The 15,275-nt window shown below is 65.1% G+C and overlaps 1 protein-coding gene across 1 annotated transcript in view; it reads right to left on the bottom strand.

Moving 5' to 3' along the window:
* The window catches only part of MUC5B (mucin 5B, oligomeric mucus/gel-forming), a 37,156-nt gene that overhangs the window by 7,976 nt on the left and 13,905 nt on the right, over positions 1–15,275 (bottom strand). Inside the window, 16 exon segments of the mRNA XM_088832038.1 lie at positions 78–5,693; positions 6,240–6,465; positions 6,889–7,127; positions 7,743–7,974; positions 8,173–8,316; positions 8,434–10,107; positions 10,399–10,701; positions 10,777–10,956; positions 11,032–11,328; positions 11,404–11,550; positions 11,626–13,205; positions 13,433–13,630; positions 13,706–13,749; positions 14,005–14,152; positions 14,342–14,470; positions 14,763–14,919. Of these exon segments, the coding sequence (XP_088688164.1) occupies positions 78–5,693; positions 6,240–6,465; positions 6,889–7,127; positions 7,743–7,974; positions 8,173–8,316; positions 8,434–10,107; positions 10,399–10,701; positions 10,777–10,956; positions 11,032–11,328; positions 11,404–11,550; positions 11,626–13,205; positions 13,433–13,630; positions 13,706–13,749; positions 14,005–14,152; positions 14,342–14,470; positions 14,763–14,919 (11,314 nt within the window).

Raw genomic sequence — 15,275 nt, 5'->3', positions numbered from 1 at the left:
AAAAGGGTATGAGGACACAATCAAGGTAACCAAATACCAGGGAGGCGGTCAGCAGGAGGGAGTGCCACTTCACGTACCTGGTTGGAAGAACTTCCCAAAGGCGTGGCAAAGGCAGGGTGTGGTGGGGCTGGGCAAGGTTGGGGGAACAGCGGAGGGCGTCAGGCTGCCAGAGGTCTCTGAGGACCAGGAGTGGGGAGTGGGTGGAGACCCAGGAGTAGTCGATACGGGGGAGGTCAACAGGCTACCTGAGGGCGAGACACTGGACAAGCCCGGCTGGGTTGTCATGGGTGAGGACCCCGGGAAGGTAGAGGGATGAGAGAGGGACACCCTCTTGGTGGGCACCATGGAGAAGGGAGCTGTCACCCTGGTGGCAGTGGAGACCCTCTCCGTGGTCGCCATGGAGGAGGGTCCTGTCACACTTATGGGGGTGGAGACCCTCTCCGTGGTCGCCATGGAGGAGGGTCCTGGCACACTCGTGGGGGTGGAGACCCTCTCTGAGGTCACCATGGAGGAGGGTCCTGGCACACTCGTGGGGGTGGAGACGCCCTCCATGGTCGCTGTGGAGGAGGGTCCTGGCACATTGGTGGGGGTGGAGGTCCTCTCCGTGGTCACCATGGAGGAGGGTCCTGTCACACTTATGGGGGTGGAGACCCTTTCTGAAGTCACCATGGAGGAAGGTCCTGGCACACTCGTGGGGGTGGAGACCCTCTCTGAGGTTGCTGTGGAGGAGGGTCCTGGCACACTCGTGGGGATGGAGGTGGTGATGACCGTACTGGGGCAGTGGCTCTTGTCACAGCAGAGCAAGCGGATCTGGTAGTTGAAGCACATCTGGCCACTCTGGTCCTGGTTCCGGCACACCAGGCCCACCTCTAGCTGGCACTGTACCACCTGGCCCAGGTCCTGCAGGGGGATGTCAGGCAGCTCCTCAGCCCGACACTCCAGCTTCAGAGGCTGCTCGCAGATAGTCCCACCGGCTGCCCGGATGTTAGCATAGGTCTCAAAGTCCCCCCCATAAGCCCCTGGCATTGGGTAGCTCTGGTCCATCCAGTCTGTCCAGGCACACCGACGCTCACAGGCTGTGGACTCAGTCCCTGGGGTCGTGGGGACCATGGTGGTCCCAGAGGTGTGGGTCTTTGGGGAGGATGAAGTGGCCACAGAGGTGGTGGTGGTGGTGGTGGGGCCCAGAGTAGTGCCCAGTGAGGAGGTGCTGGGCTTAGGCCCCGGAGGGGATAGGGAGGTTCGGGTGCCCACCGCTGTGCTGGAGGCAGCCTGGCCTGTGCTGAGTGTGGTGACTGGGGGTCTGGTCGTGGCCTCAGAGGGCCTGGTGGGGAGCTCTGTGACTTGTGTAGTGCCCTTGGAGGTTGTGGGTGGCAGGAAGTGAGTGTGGGTGGTGGCCCTAGTGGTGGGCATCACTGAGCTGGGGGCCAGGTTGGTCACAGAGGTGGACTCAAGAATGTGGGAAGTCACCAGAGTGACTGTGGAGGGCGCACCAGTCAAAGTTGGCTTGGGGCTCATGGGCAGGACCTTGGAGGAGGAGAGTGGGGGCCAGGTCGTGGTGGCAGTCGGGGTCCATGGCCCCGTTGCTGTGGAGCTGCTAGGGGGTGGGGAAGTGGCCCTGAGGCCTGGGGTGGCTGTGGAGGGGCAGTGTCGGACGTCATCACAGCAGTAAACACGGATGTTGTAGTTGAAGCACATGGTGAATGGCCCACTCTGGTCCTCGTTCCTGCACACCAACCCTGTCTCCAGGCTGCAGCTGAGCACCTGCCCGATCTGGTCGATGCTGACCTCAGGGTAGCTCTCCGCCCGGCATTCAATCTTCTCTGGCTCCTGGCACATTTTGCCTCCCGCAGCCCGGATATTGTCATAGGTCTCAATGTCTCCCCCCATGACCCCTGAGGTGGGGAAGTCCACGTCAAACCACTCTGTCCACTTGCACTTGGGTTGACAGCTGGTCGTGCCCTGGCTGGTGGTGGCCGTAGATGGGACTGGGGTGCTGGTCTTGGGGTGCTGGGTGGGCAGCATGCTGGTTGGAGGGGTGCGTGTTGTTTTCAGTGATGTTTCTGTTGGTGGCTGAGCTGTGGAGGTTTGAGTCGTTGCCAACACCGAGGTGGGCCCCTGTGAGGTTTTCTGAGTTGGGAGGACCGCCGTGGCTGTCCCCCGGGAGGTGGATGCTGTGGATCCCAGAGGAGTTGTCAGGAGTGTGCCTGTGTGGCCTGGACTTGAGGATGTCACTCGGGTCGTGAGTTCCGTGGAAAGGGCAGGCACTGGTGTGCCACTGCTGGCAGAGGACCCAGTAACCACTGTGCTCCCTGTCTGTGTTCTGGTCTGTGTGGCTGTTGGCACAGCAGTGGTGGTGGTACGGGAGGCAGGAGAGGCAGTGGGGGCTGTGCCAGTGGAGACGGTGGCCTTGGGCACTGTCGCAGTGGTGGCCGTGGTGGCCCTGGTGGCCATGGTCACTGTCGCAGTGGTGGCTGTGGCAGCAGTGGCTGTGGGCACTGTCTCGGAGGTGGCCGTGACTGTGGTGGCTGTGGGCACTGTCGCAGTGGTGGCTGTGGCAGCAGTGGCTGTAGAGCGGGTGGCTGTGGCCGTGGTGGCCGTGGGCACTGTTGCAATGGTGGCTGTGGCGGCTGTGGCTGTGGAGTGGGTGGCCATGGCCATGGTGGCTGTGGGCACTGTCGCAGTGGTGGCTGTGGCAACAGTGGCTGTGGAGTGGGTGGCCATGGCCATGGTGGCTGTGGGCACTGTCGCAGTGGTGGCTGTGGCAGCAGTGGCCGTGGGCACTGTCTCGGAGGTGGCCGTGGCTGTGGTGGCCGTGGGCACTGTCTCAGTGGTGGCTGTGGTGGCTGTGGCCGTGGAGCGGGTGGCTGTGGCTGTGGTGGCCATGGGCACTGTAGCAGTGGTGGCTGTGGTGGCTGTGGGCACTGTCGCAATGGTGGCTGTGGAGCGGTTGGCCGTGGGCTCGGTCACAGTGGTGGCCGTGGTGGCCATGGTGGCCGTGGTGGCCGTGGGCACTGTCGCAGTGACAGCAGAGGCAGTGGGGGCTGTGGCATTGGAGGTAGCAGCTGTAGAGATGGTGGCTTTGGAGGTAATGGCCATGGGCACTGTTGCAGTGGTGGCTGTGAGCACTGTCACAGTGGTGGCCGTGGCCGTGGTGGCCGTGGGCACTGTCACAGTGGTGGCTGTGTCAGCCGTGGCTGTGGAGCGGGTGGCCATGGCCGTGGTGGCCATGGGGGTCGTGTGTGTCCTGCAGTAGCTGTACCTACAGCACAGCACCCGCATTCTGTAGTTATAGCACATCTTGAACAGGCCCAGTTGCTCGTCGTTCCTGCAGACCAGGCCGAAGCGGACATCGCAGTGCACTTGCTGGCCCACCTCCTCCGGTTTCTGGCCAGGGTAGTTCTCAGCCTCACACTCTATCTCCTGGGGCTGCTCGCACACAGCCCCTCCCGCACCCCGGATCTTCTCATAGGTCTCAAAGTCCCCGCCACCCTCTTCGTACCTGGGGTAGTCCACGTCGAACCACTCTGTCCACTTGCACTTGGGTTGACAGCTGGTCGTGCCCTGGCTGGTGGTGGCCCCAGTGGTGGCCGTAGATGGGACTGGGGTGCTGGTCTTGGGGTGCTGGGTGGGCAGCATGCTGGTTGGAGGGGTGCGTGTTGTTTCTGTTGGTGGCTGAGCTGTGGAGGTTTGAGTCGTTGCCAACACCGAGGTGGGCCCCTGTGAGGTTTTCTGAGTTGGGAGGACCGCCGTGGCTGTCCCCCAGGAGGTGGATGCTGTGGATCCCAGAGGAGTTGTCAGGAGTGTGCCTGTGTGGCCTGGACTTGAGGATGTCACTCGGGTCGTGAGTTCCGTGGAAAGGGCAGGCACTGGTGTGCCACTGCTGGCAGGGGACCCGGTAACCACTGTGCTCCCTGTCTGTGTTCTGGTCTGTGTGGCTGTTGGCACAGCAGTGGTGGTGGTACGGGAGGCAGGAGAGGCAGTGGGGGCTGTGCCAGTGGAGACGGTGGCCTTGGGCACTGTTGCAGTGGTGGCCATGGTGGCCCTGGTGGCCATGGTCACTGTCACAGTGGTGGCTGTGGCAGCAGTGGCCGTGGGCACTGTCTCGGAGGTGGCCGTGGCTGTGGTGGCCGTGGGCACTGTCTCAGTGGTGGCTGTGGTGGCTGTGGCCATGGAGCGGGTGGCTGTGGCTGTGGTGGCCATGGGCACTGTTGCAGTGGTGGCTGTGGAGCGGTTGGCCATGGGCTCGGTCACAGTGGTGGCCGTGGTGGCCGTGGGCACTGTCGCAGTGACAGCAGAGGCAGTGGGGGCTGTGGCATTGGAGGTAGCAGCTGTAGAGATGGTGGCTTTGGAGGTAATGGCCATGGGCACTGTTGCAGTGGTGGCCGTGAGCACTGTCACAGTGGTGGCTGTGGAGCGGTTGGCCGTGGGCACTGTCACAGTGGTGGCTGTGGCAGCAGTGGCCGTGGGCATTGTCTCAGTGGTGGCTGTGGCGGCCATGGCTGTGGAGCGGGTGGCCGTGGGCTCGGTCACAGTGGTGGCCGTGGCAGCGGTGGCCGTGGGCACTGTTGCAGTGGTGGCTGTGGCAGCGGTGGCCGTGGGCACTGTCTCAGTGGTGGCCGTGGGCACTGTCACAGTGGTGGTCGTGGCCGTGGTGGCCGTGGGCACTGTCACAGTGGTGGCCGTGGCCATGGTGGCAGTGGGCACTGTCGCAGTGGTGGCTGTGGCAGCAGTGGCCGTGGGCACTGTCTCAGTGGTGGCTGTGGAGGCCGTGGCTGTGGAGCGGGTGGCCGTGGCCGTGGTGGCCGTGGGGGTCATGTGTGTCCTGCAGTAGCTGTACCTGCAGCACAGCACCCGCATTCTGTAGTTATAGCACATCTTGAACAGGCCCAGTTGCTCGTCGTTCCTGCAGACCAGGCCGAAGCGGACGTCGCAGTGCACTCGCTGGCCCACCTCCTCCGGTTTCTGGCCAGGGTAGTTCTCAGCCTCACACTCTATCTCCTGGGGCTGCTTACACACAGCCCCTCCCGCACCCCGGATCTTCTCATAGGTCTCAAAGTCCCCCCCACCCTCTTCGTACCTGGGGTAGTCCACGTCGAACCACTCTGTCCACTTGCACTTGGGTTGACAGCTGGTCGTGCCCTGGCTGGTGGTGGCCCCAGTGGTGGCCGTAACTGGGACTGGGATGCTGGTCTTTGGGTACTGGGTGGATGGGATGCGTGTTGTACTCAGTGATGTTTCTGTTGGCGGCTGAGCTGTGGAGGTTTCAGTCATTGCCAACACCGAGGTGGGCCCCTGTGAGGTTTTCTGAGTTAGGAGGACCGCCGTGGCTGTCCCCTGGGAGGTGGATGCTGTGGATCCCAGAGGAGTTGTCAGGAGTGTGCCTGTGTGGCCTGGACTTGAGGATGTCACTCGGGTCGTGAGTTCCGTGGAAAGGGCAGGCACTGGTGTGCCACTGCTGGCAGGGGACCCGGTAACCACTGTGCTCCCTGTCTGTGTTCTGGTCTGTGTGGCTGTTGGCACAGCAGTGGTGGTGGTGCGGGAGGCAGGAGAGGCAGTGGGGGCTGTGCCAGTGGTGACGGTGGCCATGGGCACTGTCGCAGTGACAGCAGTGGCAGTGGGGGCTGTGGCATTGGAGGTGGCAGCTGTAGAGATGGTGGCTGTGGAGGTAATGGCCATGGGCACTATCGCAGTGGTGGCCGTCATGGGCACTTCTGCAGTGGTGGCTGTGGAGGCAGTGGCCGTGGAGCGAGTGTTGGTGGCCGTGGGGGTGGTGGTGGCCATGGACACTGTCGCAGTGCTGGCTGTGGCGGCAGTGGCTGTGGAGGGGGTGGCCATGGGCACCGTCACAATGGTGGCTATGGTGGCAGTGGCTGTGGAGTGGGTGGCCATGGCTGTGGTGGCCGTGGACACTGTCGCAGTGGTGGCTGTGGCAGTGGTGGCCATGGGAACTGTCACAGTGGTGGTTGTGGAGGCAGTAGCCATGGAGTGGGTGGCCGTGGCCGTGGTGGCTGTGGTGGCTGTTGTGGCCGTGGGCACTGTCGCAGTGGTGGCTGTGGACGTGGGCACTGTCGCAGTGGTGGCTGTGGCAGCAGTGGCCATGGGCACTGTCTCAGTGGTTGCTGTGGTGGCTGTGGACGTGGATTGGGTGGTCGTGGCTGTGGGCACTGTCTCAGTGGTGGCTGTGGCGGCTGTGGACGTGGAGTGGGTGGTCGTGGGTGTGGTGGTCGTGGACACTGTTGCAGTGGACACTGTTGCAGTGGTGGCTGTGGCAGCAGTTGCTGTGGAGTGGGTGGCCGTGGCCATGGTGGCAGTGGGCACTGTCACAGTGGTGACTGTGGAGCGGGTGGCCGTGGGCACTGTCACAGTGGTGGCTGTGGTGGCCATGGGCACTGTCGCAGTGGTGGCCGTGGTGGCTGTGGGCACTGTCGCAGTGGTGGCTGTGGCAGCAGTGGCCGTGGGCACTGTCTTGGAGGTGACTGTGGCCGTGGTGGCCGTGGGCACTGTCGCAGTGGTGACTGTGGAGCGGGTGGCTGTGGGCACTGTCACAGTGGTGGCTGTGGTGGCTGTGGCCATGGAGCGGGTGGCCGTGGCTGTGGTGGCCATGGGCACTGTCACAGTGGTGGCTGTGGTGGCCATGGGCACTGTCGCAGTGGTGGCCGTGGTGGCTGTGGGCACTGTTGAAGTGGTGGCTGTGGCAGCAGTGGCCGTGGGCACTGTCTCGGAGGTGGCCGTGGCTGTGGTGGCCATGGGCACTGTCTCAGTGGTGGCCAAGGGCACTGTCGCAGTGGTGACTGTGGAGCGGGTGGCCGTGGGCACTGTCACAGTGGTGGCTGTGATGGCTGTGGCCGTGGAGTGGGTGGCTGTGGCCATGGTGGCCGTGGTGGCAGCGGGCACTGTCGCAGTGGTGGCTGTGGCAGCAGTGGCTGTGGAAGTGGTGGCCGTGGGCACTGTCACAGTGGTGGCTGTGGAGGCAGTGGCCATGGAGTGGGTGGCTGTCGCCATGGTGGCAGTGGTGGCAGCGGGCACTGTCGCAGTGGTGGCTGTGGCAGCAGTGGCCGTGGGCACTGTCACAGTGGTGGCTGTGGGCACTTTCGCAGTGGTGGCTGTGGCAGTGATGGCCATGGGAACTGTCACAGTGGTGGTTGTGGAGGCGGTAGCCATGGAGTGGGTGGCCGTGGCCGTGGTGGCCGTGGTGGCTGTTGTGGCCGTGGGCACTGTCTCAGTGGTGGCTGTGGCGGCTGTGGACGTGGAGTGGGTGGTCGTGGCTGTGGGCACTGTCTCAGTGGTGGCTGTGGCGGCTGTGGACATGGAGCGGGTGGTCGTGGCTGTGGGCACTGTCTCAGTGGTGGCTGTGGCAGCTGTGGACGTGGAGTGGGTGGTCGTGGCTGTGGGCACTGTCTCAGTGGTGGCTGTGGCGGCTGTGGACATGGAGAGGGTGGTCGTGGGCGTGGTGGCCATGGACACTGTTGCAGTGGTGGCTGTGGCAGCAGTTGCTGTGGAGTGGGTGGCCGTGGCCATGGTGGCAGTGGGCACTGTCGCAGTGGTGGCTGTGGCAGCAGTGGCCGTGGGCACTGTCACAGTGGTGGCTGTGGCGGCTGTGGCCGTGGAGCGGGTGGCCGTAGCCATGGTGGCAGTGGGCACTGTCGCAGTGGTGGCTGTGGCAGCAGTGGCCGTGGGCACTGTCTCGGAGGTGGCCGTGGCTGTGGTGGCTGTGGGCACTGTCACAGTGGTGACTGTGGAGCGGGTGGCCGTGGGCGCTGTCACAGTGGTGGCTGTGGTGGCTGTGGCCATGGAGCGGGTGGCCGTGGCTGTGGTGGCCATGGGCACTGTCGCAGTTGTGGCTGTGGTGGCCATGGGCACTGTCGCAGTGGTGGCCGTGGTGGCTGTGGGCACTGTCGCAGTGGCGGCTGTGGCAGCAGTGGCCGTGGGCACTGTCTCGGAGGTGGCCGTGGCTGTGGTGGCCGTGGGCATTGTCTCAGTGGTGGCCGTGGGCACTGTCACAGTGGTGACTGTGGAGCGGGTGGCCGTGGGCACTGTCACAGTGGTGCCTGTGGTGGCCATGGGCACTGTCGCAGTGGTGGCTGTGGTGGCCATGGGCACTGTCGCAGTGGTGGCCGTGGTGGCTGTGGGCACTGTTGCAGTGGTGGCTGTGGCAGCAGTGGCCGTGGGCACTGTCTCAGAGGTGGCCGTGGCTGTGGTGGCCGTGGGCACTGTCTCAGTGGTGGCCGTGGGCACTGTCACAGTGGTGGTCGTGGCCGTGGTGGCCGTGGGCACTGTCACAGTGGTGGCCGTGGCCATGGTGGCAGTGGGCAGTGTCGCAGTGGTGGCTGTGGCAGCAGTGGCCGTGGGCACTGTCTCAGTGGTGGCTGTGGAGGCCGTGGCTGTGGAGCGGGTGGCCGTGGCCGTGGTGGCCGTGGGGGTCATGTGTGTCCTGCAGTAGCTGTACCTACAGCACAGCACCCGCATTCTGTAGTTATAGCACATCTTGAACAGGCCCAGTTGCTCGTCGTTCCTGCAGACCAGGCCGAAGCGGATGTCGCAGTGCACTCGCTGGCCCACCTCCTCCGGTTTCTGGCCAGGGTAGTTCTCAGCCTCACACTCTATCTCCTGGGGCTGCTTACACACAGCCCCTCCCGCACCCCGGATCTTCTCATAGGTCTCAAAGTCCCCCCCACCCTCTTCGTACCTGGGGTAGTCCACGTCGAACCACTCTGTCCACTTGCACTTGGGTTGACAGCTGGTCGTGCCCTGGCTGGTGGTGGCCCCAGTGGTGGCCGTAACTGGGACTGGGATGCTGGTCTTTGGGTACTGGGTGGATGGGATGCGTGTTGTGCTCAGTGATGTTTCTGTTGGCGGCTGAGCTGTGGAGGTTTCAGTCATTGCCAACACCGAGGTGGGCCCCTGTGAGGTTTTCTGAGTTGGGAGGACCGCCGTGGCTGTCCCCTGGGAGGTGGATGCTGTGGATCCCAGAGGAGTTGTCAGGAGTGTGCCTGTGTGGCCTGGACTTGAGGATGTCACTCGGGTCGTGAGTTCCGTGGTAAGGGTAGGCACTGGTGTGCCACTGCTGGCAGGGGACCCGGTAACCACTGTGCTCCCTGTCTGTGTTCTGGTCTGTGTGGCTGTTGGCACAGCAGTGGTGGTTTTGCGGGAGGCAGGAGAGGCAGTGGGGGCTGTGCCAGTGGAGACAGTGGCCGTGGGCACTGTCGCAGTGACAGCAGTGGCAGTGGGGGCTGTGGCATTGGAGGTGGCAGCTGTAGAGATGGTGGCTGTGGAGGTGATGGCTGTGGGCACTGTCACAGTGGTGGCTGTCGTGGGCACTGTTGCAGTGGTGGCCGTCAGGGGCACTGCCACAGTGGTGGCTGTGGAGGTGGTGGCCGTGGGCACTGTTGCAGTGGTGGTTCTGGCAGCAGTGGCCGTGGGCACTGTCTCAGTGGTGGCCGTGGCAGCTGTGGTGGCAGTGGCTATGGGCACTGTCGCAGTGGTGGCCGTGGTGGCCATGGGCACTGTCGCAGTGGTGGCTGTGGTAGCCATGGTGGCTGTGGGCACTGTCTCAGTAGTGGCCGTGGCAGCACTGGCCGTGGAGCGGGTGGCCGTGGCCATGGGGGCCGTGGGCACTGTCTCAGTGGTGGCTGTGGCAGCAGTGGCCGTGGGCACTGTCTCAGTGGTGGCTGTGGAGCGGGTGGTCGTGGGCACTGTCGCAGTGGTGGCCGTGGTGGCCGTGGGCACTGTCTCAGTGGTGGCTGTGGAGCGGGTGCCCGTGGGCACTGTCGCAGTGGTGGCTGTGGTGGCCGTGTGCACTGTCTCAGTGGTGGCTGTGAAGCGGGTGGCCGTGGGCACTGTCTCAGTGGTGGCTGTGGCAGCAGTGGCCGTGGGCACTGTCTCAGTGGTGGCCGTGGCAGCAGTGGCCGTGGGCACTGTCTCAGTGGTGGCTGTGGCAGCAGTGGCCGTGGGCACTGTCTCAGTGGTGGCTGTGGCAGCAGTGGCCGTGGGCACTGTCTCAGTGGTGGCTGTGGAGCTGGTGGCCGTGGGCACTGTCGCAGTGGTGGCCGTGGTGGCCGTGGGCACTGTCTCAGTGGTGGCTGTGGCAGCAGTGGCCGTGGGCACTGTCTCAGTGGTGGCTGTGGAGCGGGTGGTCGTGGGCACTGTCGCAGTGGTGGCCGTGGTGGCCGTGTGCACTGTCTCAGTGGTGGCTGTGGAGCGGGTGGCCGTGGGCACTGTCGCAGTGGTGGCCGTGGTGGCCGTGTGCACTGTCTCAGTGGTGGCTGTGGAGCGGGTGGCCGTGGGCACTGTCGCAGTGGTGGCTGTGGTGGCCGTGTGCACTGTCTCAGTGGTGGCTGTGGCAGCAGTGGCCGTGGCCACTGTCTCAGTGGTGGCTGTGGAGCTGATGGCCGTGGGCACTGTCTCAGTGGTGGCTGTGGAGCGGGTGGCTATGGGCACTGTCTCAGTGGTGGCCGTGGTGGCCGTGGGCACTGTCTCAGTGGTGGCTGTGGCAGCAGTGGCCGTGGGCACTGTCTCAGTGGTGGCCGTGGCAGCAGTGGCCGTGGGCACTGTCTCAGTGGTGGCTGTGGCAGCAGTGGCCGTGGGCACTGTCTCAGTGGTGGCTGTGGCAGCAGTGGCCGTGGGCACTGTCTCAGTGGTGGCTGTGGAGCTGGTGGCCGTGGGCACTGTCGCAGTGGTGGCCGTGGTGGCCGTGGGCACTGTCTCAGTGGTGGCTGTGGCAGCAGTGGCCGTGGGCACTGTCTCAGTGGTGGCTGTGGAGCGGGTGGTCGTGGGCACTGTCGCAGTGGTGGCCGTGGTGGCCGTGTGCACTGTCTCAGTGGTGGCTGTGGAGCGGGTGGCCGTGGGCACTGTCGCAGTGGTGGCCGTGGTGGCCGTGTGCACTGTCTCAGTGGTGGCTGTGGAGCGGGTGGCCGTGGGCACTGTCGCAGTGGTGGCTGTGGTGGCCGTGTGCACTGTCTCAGTGGTGGCTGTGGCAGCAGTGGCCGTGGCCACTGTCTCAGTGGTGGCTGTGGAGCTGATGGCCGTGGGCACTGTCTCAGTGGTGGCTGTGGAGCTGGTGGCTGTGGGCACTGTCTCAGTGGTGGCTGTGGAGCGGGTGGCTATGGGCACTGTCTCAGTGGTGGCCGTGGTGGCCGTGGGCACTGTCTCAGTGGTGGCTGTGGAGCGGGTGGCCGTGGGCACTGTCGCAGTGGTGGCCGTGGTGGCCGTGGGCACTCTCTCAGTGGTGGCTGTGGCAGCAGTTGCCGTGGGCACTGTCTCAGTCGTGGCTGTGGAGCGGGTGGCCGTGGGCACTGTCGCAGTGGTGGCCGTGGTGGCCGTGGGCACTGTCTCAGTGGTGGCTGTGGCAGCAGTGGCCGTGGGCACTGTCTCAGTGGTGGCTGTGGAGCTGGTGGCCGTGGGCACTGTCGCAGTGGTGGCCGTGGTGGCCGTGGGCACTGTCTCAGTGGTGGCTGTGGAGCGGGTGGCCGTGGGCACTGTCGCAGTGGTGGCTGTGGTGGCCGTGTGCACTGTCTCAGTGGTGGCTGTGGCAGCAGTGGCCGTGGCCACTGTCTCAGTGGTGGCTGTGGAGCTGATGGCCGTGGGCACTGTCTCAGTGGTGGCTGTGGAGCTGGTGGCTGTGGGCACTGTCTCAGTGGTGGCCGTGGTGGCCGTGGGCACTGTCTCAGTGGTGGCTGTGGAGCGGGTGGCCGTGGGCACTGTCGCAGTGGTGGCCGTGGTGGCCGTGGGCACTCTCTCAGTGGTGGCTGTGGCAGCAGTTGCCGTGGGCACTGTCTCAGTCGTGGATGTGGAGCGGGTGGCCGTGGGCACTGTCGCAGTGGTGGCCGTGGTGGCCGTGGGCACTGTCTCAGTGGTGGCTGTGGCAGCAGTGGCCGTGGGCACTGTCTCAGTGGTGGCTGTGGAGCTGGTGGCCGTGGGCACTGTCGCAGTGGTGGCCGTGGTGGCCGTGGGCACTGTCTCAGTGGTGGCTGTGGAGCTGGTGGCCGTGGGCACTGTCTCAGTGGTGGCTGTGGAGCTGGTGGCCGTGGGCACTGTCGCAGTGGTGGCCGTGGTGGCCATGGGCACTGTCTCAGTGGTGGCTGTGGAGCGGGTGGCCATGGGCACTGTCTCAGTGGTGGCTGTGGAGCGGGTGGCCGTGGGCACTGTCACAGTGGTGGCTGTGGCAGCAGTGGCCGTGGGCACTGTCTCAGTGGTGGCTGTAGAGCGGGTGGCCATGGGCACTGTCGCAGTGGTGGCTGTGGCAGCAGTGGCAGTGGGCACTGTCTCAGTGGTAGCTGTGGAGCGGGTGGTCGTGGGCACTGTCTCAGTGGTGGCCGTGGGCACTGTCACAGTGGTGGCTGTGGCAGCCATGGCTGTGGAGTGGGTGGCCGTGGCCGTGGTGGCCGTGGGGGCCGTGTGTGTCCTGCAGTGGCTGTACCTACAGCACAGCACACGCATTCTGTAGTTATAGCACATCTTGAATAGGCCCAGTTGCTCGTCGTTCCTGCAGACCAGGCCGAAGCGGACGTCGCAGTGCACTCGCTGGCCCACCTCCTCCGGTTTCTGGCCAGGGTAGTTCTCAGCTTCACACTCTATCTCCTGGGGCTGCTCACACACAGACCCTCCTGCACCCCTGATCTTTTCATAGGTCTCAAAGTCCCCGCCGGCCTCCTCGTACTTGGGGTAGTCCATGTCGAACCACTCTGTCCAGCGACAGTGAGGCTCACAGGAGGTGGTGGCCGGGAACGCAGAGCTGCTGCTCTCTGGGGGCGTGGTTGTGGTCAGCTTGGTGGATGGGGTCTGCGAGGTGGGCACCAACGTGGTTGGGTGGATGGTTCCTGCAGTGGGCGTGGTCTGGGTGGAGGTGGTTAGGGTCTGGGAGGATGGAGGCTGGCTGGTGCCACAGGGCACATAATTACAGCAGAGGACCCTCAGCTCGTAGTTGAGACAGAGTGGGGGGCTCTGCTCACTATTGAGGCAAGTCAACCCCTTGCCCCGGCTACACTCCACCTTCTGGCCCAGCTTCTCCAGGGGCATGCCTGGAAAGAGCTGTGCCTGACACTCAACGTCCACAGGGGCCAGGCAGACCTGGTAGCCCTTCTGCCTCAGGTTCTCGAATGTTTCAAAGTCTCCCCCACTCATGCCCGGCTCTGGATGGCCTCCGTCATACCAGTCAGACCAGTGGCAGACCTTCCGCACACACACAGTGGAGGGGGTGGGGGCCGAGCCTGTGGGCAGAGTGCAGGGGTCCCCATCAGCCCCCTCTCCATCCTTGCCAGCCACACCCAGAGGAGGGGTGACTCACATCCCCTGCCTCAGGGTTGTCCCGGACCATCCTTCGCACCCAGGACCCCTCACCAGGCACTTCCTGGGCCCTCCCTCAGCACCCAGACCACTGTCAGCGTCCAGGGCCCTGGCGGTAAGGCAGGACCAGGGGTGTGCCTACCAGGCTTACCCGTGGTGGAGGGTGGAGCTGCGGTGCTGGTGAAGGTAAAGGGCGTTGTAGACAGGGTTCCAGGACACTCCATGGCCCTCCGGACGATGGTCCCATTGTCTCTGCAGACGGCGATCAGGCAGGCGCCCAGCCCGTCGGTCGTGTTGTAGATGACGTCCCCGTAGGCGTAGGTCCTGCCCGCGTAGGTGCACGTACAGGCTGAAGACGGACAAGTACAGGCCTCAGTCTGAGCCCCTAGCTCCTAGGCCCCAGACCAACCGGGTCCCCCCTTACCCTCGAGACTGTGAGTGCACTGGAGGCCGCTGGAGGTGCAGTCACTGGGGCAGGGAGAGAGAAGAGCTAAGAGCCAGTAGGGCACAAGCCTCGTGTGCCCACCTGGCCCCGCCCCACCCCGCCCCACCCCGCCCCGCCCCACCCCACGCCCGGCCCCGCCCAGGCCCCACCCCACGCCCGGCCCCGCCCAGGCCCCGCCCCACGCCCGGCCCCGCCAGGCCCTGCCCCAGGCCCCGCCCCACGCCCGGCCCCGCCCAGGCCCCGCCCCCAGGCCCCGCCCCGCGCCCGGCCCAGCTCACCAGCTCTGACAGTTCTCCGTGGTGGGAACCCTCATGCCGACATCGTAGTAGTTCCCGTCTCCGTCGTAGCAGCCGCTGCACTGGGCCACGCACTTCATCTGGTCCTCGTTGAAGAACGGCTTGCTGGACGGGCACTTCGGGTAGCAGCCTAGGGCGGGCGCAGGGCGGGGAGAAGACTCACGTCTCGGGCCGGGCGGTGTGCGCGCTGTTGCTGCACCGCCGTCTCTGCCTCCCTGTCCCAGGGGTGGACATGGGGCGGCAGGAGCCCCGGGCCCCCTCGCCCGTGCGCTGTCCTGGGGTGACGAGGTGTAGCCTCCCCATAGAGGCCTGTCCTCACCTTCCAGGCCTGGCAGGTCCATCAGGCAAAGCCCACTGGGATTCCGGCAGGTCTTCAGACAGGGGGCCCCGCAGGGCTGGTAGTGCCACTCGCACTCCCCGTGTGGGTTGTAGTAGTCGCAGAACAGAGCTGAGTGAGGGGGACAGAGGCTGTGGGTGCCTGCCGGGCTCAACCCTCCCGGAGTGGAGGGGTCTCAGGCTGCACCCCCTGAGTTCCAGCCTTATTTCTCAGCCCTTCCCTCAGAACTGTCCCCCAGGGAGCCTTCCCCTTTTGGGGTGATGTGTGTGTGTCTGGTTTTTACACACAAGAGCACGCACACAGGCATTTAGTACGTGCATGTCCTTGTGTGTGCACATGCCCGCCAGGCCCCTGAGTGGCTGCAGCTGAGCCTCCTCCCACCACCAGGGACAGCCCAACTCACGGCAGACGTCCGGGGTCCGCCAGGACACGCACACGCCCGCGTCGTGGCAGGCCTGGGCGTAGGCGGCCACGGCCGTGCAGAAGCACTCGCAGTCACCCCCCGAGTCGCAGGCGCAGGCATCGCTCACGCAGGCCGCGTAGTACCTGGTGGAGTCGACCTGGGGCGGGGTGGGGGCTGCTCAGCGAGAAGCACCAACCCCCAGCCCCTGGTCGGCTGACTGCCCGTGTGCAAGCCCCACCTGCTGTCCGAGTGCCCTCCTTGGGTCTCCTGTCACCTCTCTGGCCTCACCCCGCCACCCTTCCCTTGCCTCTGCTTGGCTCCTCACTTAGCTGCAGGCCAGCCCTCCCCGTGACCCTGCTGTGACCTGTCCTGTCTCCTCAGGGCCAGGGGGTGCCCCACCCCGGTCTTCCCTCCCAGGCAGCAGAGCCCAGGGAGCCCAAGTCTTGCTTTTGCCACCACGGGCAGTGCCATCTGAGGCAGAGCCCACTGTGTCAGTTCACAAAGGATTTTCTG

Source organism: Moschus berezovskii, chromosome 25 (genome assembly GCF_049115385.1).
Source record: "Moschus berezovskii isolate FMDL1 chromosome 25, NW_MosBer_1.0, whole genome shotgun sequence".
Classification (NCBI taxonomy): domain Eukaryota; kingdom Metazoa; phylum Chordata; class Mammalia; order Artiodactyla; family Moschidae; genus Moschus; species Moschus berezovskii.
Note: the sequence above shows the minus strand (reverse complement) of the source record. Positions and strands in the feature narration are given on the sequence as shown.